General features: G+C 43.4%; 1 protein-coding gene across 1 annotated transcript; it reads right to left on the bottom strand.

Moving 5' to 3' along the window:
- Positions 1-888: 888 nt before the first annotated feature.
- LOC116394870 (histamine H3 receptor) lies at positions 889-7824 on the bottom strand. Its single transcript, XM_031868224.1, has 3 exons — positions 7263-7824; positions 6669-6835; positions 889-3008 (listed from the first exon to the last, which is right to left on the bottom strand). Exons 1-3 carry the CDS (start codon positions 7498-7500, stop codon positions 2148-2150), a joined length of 1266 nt encoding a protein of 421 aa, XP_031724084.1. The 5' UTR covers positions 7501-7824; the 3' UTR covers positions 889-2147.
- Between the last annotated feature and the right edge of the window lie 1379 nt (positions 7825-9203).

The raw sequence follows: 9203 nt of genomic DNA, 5'->3' as shown, positions 1-9203 counted from the left end.
GTTTAACCATTTTTATCTCGCACTTAGCATCTTCGCCTCTGTCCGCCATGGATTATGGGGTCCATAAAGCAAGGGCTCTGGCGTTTCCTTTAGTCCCGCCTCCCAGCCCTCCGTCCAGCCTTGTTCTCATTCACATGAAATAACTCTGGATTCGGCTATTAGTGCATTTTACAACTTTTAGGAACTAATGATTTAAATAAGGGAAGTTAACGTACCTCAAACGAAGTGATCCGCTGAGTTACAGACATCTCTTTACAAATGTAGGTCTAAGAGAAAAAGTATTTTGAGGGCCGATGGCATCATGTGACGGAGCTGGAAATTGTAATTTCACCGTTTTGGGACTACGTCAAATTTGCTTTGAATCTCGGCACTCTTCCTGTGGATTTGCTGTCTGCACCACACCGGGATCATTTGTATCTAATCTCCTCTTTGCATTCATTTTCCTCTCCTCACCTGATTGAACACAACTTTAGAGCACCTTCTACAGTTGTAGATAATGAGATCGTTGACTTTCGTCTACACATGGGACACGGACAGCAGTCTCCTGGGTGAAAGTCCTGTTTGTTTGTTTTTAACCACACAGTAGAGCGTCATAGTTTGAAGCTGCCGTATTAGACAACTTGGGAGTCAGAGCGTGCTGAACAGAGCCAAGCTAGCCCTGTTTCTAGCCCTGTTTATGCTAAGCTAAGCTAACCAGCTGCTGGTAGTGGCTACATATTTAAAGTACCGCGAGTTAGACGAGAAGATTGATACCACATTCCATAATGTGGTATCAATCGATGTGGTATCAATCTTCTCGTCTAACTCGCGGCAACAAATTGTAAAAGCGTATTGCCCCAACATGTCAAAAGATTTCCTTCTGCACTACAAGATTTGACCAAGAACACGTAGAGTTAGAAAGCCTACAGGCAGTCTTCGTTTTATTCTTTCTTTGGCTACTTACACCAACACATTCATAGCCAAGATACAAAGTAGTCAAGTAGTTCGGGTGGTAAAAACCAGTCAAGTCTTTAAATAAATACTGAACTTACAGAACACAACCATCTAGCTTGGCATAGATATCAATGTACAAAAGGTTCAATGCCGCTAGTGCTGTACATTTTAAACATCAACAAGAACACCTTTTTTTAAATTAAGTGCAGATTCACTGTTGGCAGATAACAGCTGATCCCCCCCCCCCTGCTGCCTTTATAGCCCACTTTTCAGATAAAATGAACATCACTGTGATAAAATAAAAAGTTCACACAGTAAACAAATACAGGTTATTCTCTTATTCTCCACTTCTGTGGATTCACCATTTGCCATCCTATTGCTGCATGATGAAAAGATTGAACTTGCGAGAGACCCCCCTCTGGTTTACATTAACAGAGACACATTTGATAGTGAAAAGGTTTCATGTGCAGAGAGATTTTGAAACCGTATAAAAACCATGAAAAGAGCCTAAAATCCTCAATTTGATCTGAATCGGAGTTGAAAGGTTTTCTCGTCACAGCGATGTTGGCTGACGCTGCTGTCTCCCTCCACTGTGCTTTCAAGAAGATAGATCATAATTTAACAGCTTAGTGGTGCAGTAGTTATTACTCGTATAATGTCTTAGACTTAATGATAATCGTCACCTTCCATCTGACTGCATACGTCATCATTTTGCAGCATTAACGACTCAAAGAAGCTGAAACCACATCCCTCCTTCATGTCCTTCTTACAGAGATTATCAGAGAAATTGCAGTTATTTTTCCCCATAAGTTTCATGACTAAAGCCCCATTCACACGGTACTACTATAACCCGGGGACCTCTAGTCATTTGAAATAATTGCGGAGGTCGTCTGTGATCTCTCGTGCGGTTCTAACATGTCCGTAATTTGTCAAGGAAAAGTTCCACCGCAAATTACCTGCCATGTTTCTAAACATCACATGAGGTCTCCTGGTAACAGGAGTCATGTGTGAATAGGGCTTATATTAAAATGTATTGCTGTCAGATATACCGTGAACATCCTCACTTCACTTCAAACGTCTTCAAACGTCTCTCTTATTTTTGAAAACCGGATTTTTCGATGGAAGAACAGAATATATGGATTTTTTGTTTTGAACAGTGTTTGACCGACGACAGTTACTGCATTCCTAGAGCATGGAAGTGCAATTGAGTTCATCTAACAGGACTGAGCCTCGATGTGAGGCTGGACTGATTGTCTTTTCGGACACAGTATTTTTGAGAAAGCCCTTCGGAAGCTGCTGTGGCACAGCGGGTAAAGGAACGGGTTGATGGCGGAGTTCAGCCACAGAAGCCAGAATGTGATCTCGTACCAGTAGTTCGCCACGCATTCGCCGCTACAGGCGGCGCGAATGATCATCAAAAGAGTGTAAGGAGCCCAGCAAATCCCAAAAATGCAAACAATAACGGCCAAAGACTTGGCAATCTTTTTGTCTCGAGAGAGACGAGACACCTGTGTCCTTCGGCCAGGCGCCATGCAGGAGGCCGTGTGCTGACACAGCCTGGGGTTTTCCCTGTTTGGAGAGAACTTCTCCCTCTGCATGAATATCTGACTGTTGTTGGCGCCAACGCAGGAGGACGGGGACAGGACGTCGTCGATGTCCTCGATAACCGCGCAGATAGCGGTGGGCTCGCTGGACGACACCTTACGAGTCTTCACAAAAAACACGGACCAGGCTGCTCCGTCTCTGAGCTTCTTGCGGACCCGCTGCGTCTTGACGTCATTCTCTGCGCAGGCGCCCATGTTCTTGGTCCTGTGGTGGATGTTCAGGTAGATGCTGAGGTTGAGGAATGCCACGGACACAAACGGGGTGAAGAACTCAAAGGTGGACGCGCTGAGCAGGAAGTACCAGGTGAAGTAGAACTCGGCATAGCACTCGTGAGCCGGGACGACGCTGTCGCCGACTATCGCCTCCCAGAAGATGATGGCGGGGCCGTAGAGGAGGAAGGCCAGCGCCCACACCACCACCATCTTGAACACAGCCTGGCGGGTCATGTTTCGTTGTGCTCTGTATTTAACCTGCATGGAAAGAGAGGCACATGTGTGACTCACAGCCATAACCTCTGCTGCACAACAACACTTTGTGTTACATTTCAGCTGTTATATTAAAGACATTTGCACACATGGGGCATTTCTATTCTTGAGATTAAATTCGACCTAAATAGTATATTTATTTTTTGAATTGTTGCTTTTGTCATGAATACTTTGACACAGAACGTGAACATTACGTGGTAAGAGTATTTTCTTCTTCTTCTTCTTCTTCTTCATAACACAAATAAACCATTGCCAATAATGTACATTACATCGTACAACACCACAGACCAGAAAGACTGTATATAAGAAGTGGACGTAGTCGTGGTGATGTCACCCATTGGTTTGTCGACTGCGGTTTTGAAGCCTTGAGTTCGGCATTTTGGCTGCCGCCATCTTGGATTTGCAACCATTTTGCAACCAGTAAGCGAAAGTGACCATATCTGGACTGAGGAGGAGTGACGTAGAGACGCCGTATACGACTCTGGTAGAGACCTGTCAATCACTGTGTAGCCCCGCCCTAAAGCATCCCCTGCTTTATGGCCTGTGTGACTCTAAATGGACCATAATGTACTAAATGAACATCATGCTGTATTGAAGAAGACTTGAAACTAGAGATTGAGACCATAAACTCATGTTTACAATGTTTACTGAGGTAATAAATCAAGAGAGAAGTAGAGTCATTTTCTCATAGACTTCTATACAACCAGAGGAGTCGCCCCCTGGTGGACACTAGAGAGAATGCAGCTTTAAGACACTTCATCATTGACTTCACATGCTTTATTAGACCAGATCCACTCCTTCTGTTCTTACCTTTCACAATAAAAGCCCTTGATATATACACTGTCACTGTTTACCAAAGGGAACTCAAATTGACTTGGAGCATTTTGCTAAAAGTAAAACGAAGAAAAAATAAATTTCAGAGTAGCTCGAATACAACAGTGTACCTGAAACCTTTTATTTAAAAAAGTGCTGCAGTTGAGGCAAAATCTGCATCACTGCCGGTATGAATAGTTTTGATGCAAAATATTCACAGATGAGTATTTTGCATTTTGATTTTTTTATCGCGGCCTTAACAAATACAAATGGAGCCCAGTTTGTATAACGAGATGCTGTAAATTAAAACCACTTGTGAGGCTCTTATTCTGCGGTGTCTCACTGAAGCCAAGGGGGGGGGGCTGTGAGCCACATTCACGGATGCGACACAAGCGTGTGAAAGAGACATCTGGTATCCCTCGCTCCGCTCCTCCCTCGCCCGTCACTCATTCTCTTCACAATCGCCTCATTTTCACTTCACCTCTCAGTCTAAACTCTATCATTAAGCGGGGCTCTTCCATTAACCGTTCTCACTCTTTTTTGTTCATGGTGTTGTTGTTTTTAATCTTCTCTTTGCCTCGAAACATCAGTATCTCTCTGCACCAGCTGTGTATGTCACCGACAATCTCATTTAAACAACAAAAATCCACTTCTCTGAGTCAATGAACAATGAAATAAAGCAACTTCATGACATCATGTCGGTATTGAATGCTCATTATAAAAGCACAAGAGAAAAATCCAGCTTAATAGATGAATAAATCATATTTTCTACGAAGCTGCTGAGATCAAAAGTCTCTAACAGCAGCCGCAAGCAAAGAGACGCTATCACTAAACTCTGCTCAGTGAGCAGATAAATACATTAATACGTTACACTGCAAACGTGGGGTCTGACAAACGTCAATCACAGCTAAAACAGGCAGCGAGATACAAAATGATCCGCATGGAATTATTACAGCTTTATGTCAATAAGACACAAAGGAACATGTTGTCTGGGAGATTAATTCTTGGGAAGAAATTTGAAGATTTTATCAGGTTTTATCAGGTTTTTACGCAGATAAAGCCAACGGGAGCAAGAAATATATGTTAGTGTTTGTTCTGGTTGAAACTCCCTTAAAGGTGCACTCCAGATGTTTCTCAGCTGTAGTTGGTGGACTCACAAGAGACAGATTGTGACAAGCGGGAATTCGCAATAGCTGCGACCGCGTACGCACACGCATCCATACACACACAACCTCGCTCAACACTCGACCTCCGTGCCAAGTTTCAGCCTCCTTTGGCGAAAAAGGTGGCGACATTTTTTATGGACCGGACAACCGACCGAAATGAGCTATAGAGCTGCTGGTCGCATTCAAAAAACAAGAAGAATGGACAAAATTGAAGCAGCGTAACTTTTGTTCTCAGCCGATAGTAGAATGCGCCCATTTGTGATCGGATCTCATTTCCTGGCTCGATGTGCAAATAAACACGTGCGTCATTTGAGACAAAATGCGTTTTTGTTTTTAACTTGCGTGAAGCAGCGATGAGCTTCCCGAGCCTCGTCCGCCAGAAATTTAAAAAAGATGACTTCCTTTGATTCCTTGCCGTGTTCAGGCAAATCGAATCGCCCGACATGTTTGAATATCTTTTATTGGCTTTTCACAATGTTCAGACGTCGTGGACAAAGCCAGCTTACGTGAGAACCAACTGGATGAAAAGGAGGAACAAAAGGGGGGTCGCAGCTTTGATGATGTGTTTCTCTGTTGCATCCTTGCCAGGGAACACATCAGGACGCATTAGCGTTTACAATAGAAAGCTATCTGGTCCAGCTCGTCCCATTCCGCCTCGACAAGTGCTTTGAGTGATCACAATGTGGCGGTCGTTTAGGGCTGTCCACTTGTGATCCGACCGCCCAATGCTCAAGGTCTTGAGGCCTTTTACACACCAGGGGCCTTTTTATTTTTCTTTGTGCAATTCATTTGCAGGTAAATACATTTTTTTTTCCGGCTGTTGTTTTTTTCATGAGTACTTTCAAACAGCGCGGCAAAAAAGCGAGCTTTAGCACCTCGAATAAAAGCATCAACCAATCACGTTGCGGAACGAGTTGAGCTGCACCAATATTTATGAAACGATACGAAGGATTTATTACTTCTTGCAGCCAGAACTGATCCACTCCTTCCATTATTGCCTTTCACAATACAAATGTACCAGGCGAGTATTTATCGCATGTTCGTGCTGCTTATTCATTGTGCACCCTGGTGCGTGTGTGTGTGTGTGTGTGTGTGTAAGGTCTTTAGTCTCAAATGCGAGTCAAGCTCCAAAAACATTGGATCCTACTTTTTCCACAATGCGACTCATTAGCATTTTTCATTTGACCCTCACTGCTGCCTCTTTTCATAAAAAAATCTTTTTATTAAAAAGTCTCAAACCCCAGCCTGAGACGGCCCTGATGATGATGACACTATGTCATTATTTTTTTTCAACCGTTGAAAACTTCCTCCAGATCAACATTCTAAACGCGTTTTCACTGACGGACTTGAGCAGTGTTTCCTGTGGCGCTTGTGAAATCGAGTGCCCTTTTTTTTAACTGCATTAAATTGGGCCTCAAGGACGACTGAGCGGACTCCTAACGTCTGCATCCAAAACACTCCAATTTAACCAGGCGGCTCCGGCTCTGTGTTCAAATGGTTTGGAAGAAATCAAGCCGTGAATGTCAATGACTTCTCACCGCAGAGCAAACTGCACTGGAAGGTGACACGTTCTTTTTTTACAATTGACTGTGGTGGTATGTCTACGTGTGTGTGTGTGTGTGTGTGTGTGTGTGTGTTAATGAGCGCCTCTGACACTTGTACTTACTGCTCTTGTGACTGACAGGAAGCGGTCATAACTAATGAGGACGATGTTGAAGACTGAGGCGGTGCAGAGCAGGTAGTCCATAATCAGCCACACCTTGCAGAGCCCTTTACCCAGCATCCAGCGGCCTGTCAGGTTGTACGGGATGTACACCGGGATGCAGAAGGCACCTGGAACAACCACACACAGACACACAAACACCGCATAATGAGTCAACCACCCTCTCCCAGCTAATACTATATTAACGTTTACACCTCTCCAGACCACCTTGATGTGACTAGAAATTGACTGGCTGCATGCATGTTACCATGGCAAACCCCTGCAGAGAAATTTTAGAAACAAAGGGCATCATTTCTCTTCGGCTGCAGATAAGAGCAGCACAAAAAAGATTGGTGTGACTGTAGAATAATATAGAAGGATGCTACAAATAAGCAATATTCAAATGGTAATGTAAAAAAAGGATGGCAAGGTCACCAATGAATAGTGACTCACTGTAGTAACACTGTGGGGACATTGCAATGTGTTTGTTCATTCATAGAGAGGGACTTGTAAATTGGAGGAGAGACAAACAAGAAGAAGAGGAGGCACCAAACTCACCCACGAGGAAATCAGATATGGCAAGGTTCAGAAAGAAGTAGTTGTTTTGATTCCTCAGGGTTTTATCCACAATAAAAGCCATGATGACCAGTGCGTTTCCGGCCACCACAACGACAACCAGAGTCACCATGAGGACCGATGAGATCACCGCCAGGTAGCCCGGGAGGACAGTCCCAGCCTCGGATACAGCGGGAGTCAAGTTGCCGCTGGAGTTGGACTCCAGGATGTGCGCGCCCATAGTTACCAGAGAGCCAAAACCATTGCAGACCTTTTTTCATTTCACGCACGGAGACGACGAACAAGTCAGATTACGCGCAAAAACGTTCCGCTCCACTCTGCCCTGGAGTCAAGCATGACAGGAGACCTGAGGTTAAATGGAAATACTTCCCCCAAATCTTCCATTCCCCCCCTCCTCAGAAATCTTCTGTTATTTGAAGAGACACAAGTTGAAATGAAAGCTTTTTTTTTTTTTTTTAATAAATATATAGATATTGTAGGTCCTCTAGGTGCGCTCTCTCTTCTCTCCGGGCAGCCGGGTTATTACTCCATTAACAGTGCTGGTTGGCTCCTGGATGTGCGGGCACAGCGGAGCGCACAGTTGCTTTTGTCACCAATGTCAAGACTGTCAGACTAGAAAATAACTACTATATCCGGTCATATTTACAAAATAAAGGTCTCACAGCGACCTTGTTTTATTTGAAGAGGGAAGGCTTTCTAACTTTTTAAGATATGCATTTGGAAGAAATTTGAATGCGTTGAATTCATGTTTTCTCTAAACATTACCTGAAAGAAAATTGTATAGAAATTCAACATGTAGCCGAAATAAAAAAAGACAATTGGAATGACCACAAGTCCTTGCAAGTGCGCCTTAAATCACAATAATGTGTCAGTTGTCCACCAGATGAAAAAAACACCCCAAACCATGTAGGATAATTTGAAATTCCCTGCATAGCTATGGGTGTTGTCAGTAAAGACAAAGAGGTGTAAAATGAGTTCGCTTTTATTTTGTAGGCTAGACCACATCCTGTTTTTGCTCTGGGTGATTTCTGCGCACTTGACGTTGCGCTTCTTTGTCCGCGCAGCAGCTGATCAAAGGCTGAAGAAGTCTGCAATCAGTAGCTGAAGTGGTCCAGACGCCCGAAGCGGACTGAGGAGAACCGATGCGAGCTGCGGCCTGCAGGAGGTCTGCAAGGAGCCACTCCTCATCAGCTGACTGATATTTACACCAGACCATCAAGTTCAGGGACTCAGGAGTCAATGTCCATTTGGCAAAGAATCACCCTCTTCTTCCTTTGTTGTCTCCTCCACGGTTTTACATCACTGTTCATCAACACATATCCGAACACCCACGCTTCTGTCTGAAACTTTTACAGCTCTTGTATTTTCACAATTTTCACACATCAATGTAGACATTCAGATTCATTTTAGAAAAAGAAGCTACTCTAATAATCACAGTTTAGTCAGATCCTTCAAATTCAGTGTCCTTAATGTTTTAATTAAGACAAAACAAATCAAGAGGGCTTTTGTTTGGAGCCCCAACATGTTCAATGTTTATAAAATAATAAAATACATTATGAAATATAGTAAATAATTCATTCGAGACTGGCTGACAGGTGAGAGGCACGTTGACACCATCACTGCTATGAAAAATGACATTAGTCATGAAAACAGAATAAACCTTTAATATAATGTATTATTATTATCAATCTATTTTTTCAATGTTATATTTATTATATTATTTGATATTTACACATGTACTTTTTTTAAATAAATAAATCTATACTGAGCATCGGTGATAGTGAGAGCAGCCAGTGAAGAGCTCAACCCACCACAGCCACAACCGGTTCACTCTGCTGCCGTCTGGAAAGAGAAACTAAGGTATCTGCTGCCAAACCACCGACTTCCAAACAGCTTCTTTCCTCTGGCTGTGAGACGCCTAAA

This window comes from Anarrhichthys ocellatus, unplaced genomic scaffold (assembly GCF_004355925.1).
Source record: "Anarrhichthys ocellatus isolate YVR2014 unplaced genomic scaffold, GSC_Weel_1.0 scaffold42, whole genome shotgun sequence".
NCBI lineage: Eukaryota > Metazoa > Chordata > Actinopteri > Perciformes > Anarhichadidae > Anarrhichthys > Anarrhichthys ocellatus.
The sequence above is the reverse complement of the archived record's forward strand: the minus strand, read 5'-3'. Positions and strand labels throughout refer to the sequence as shown.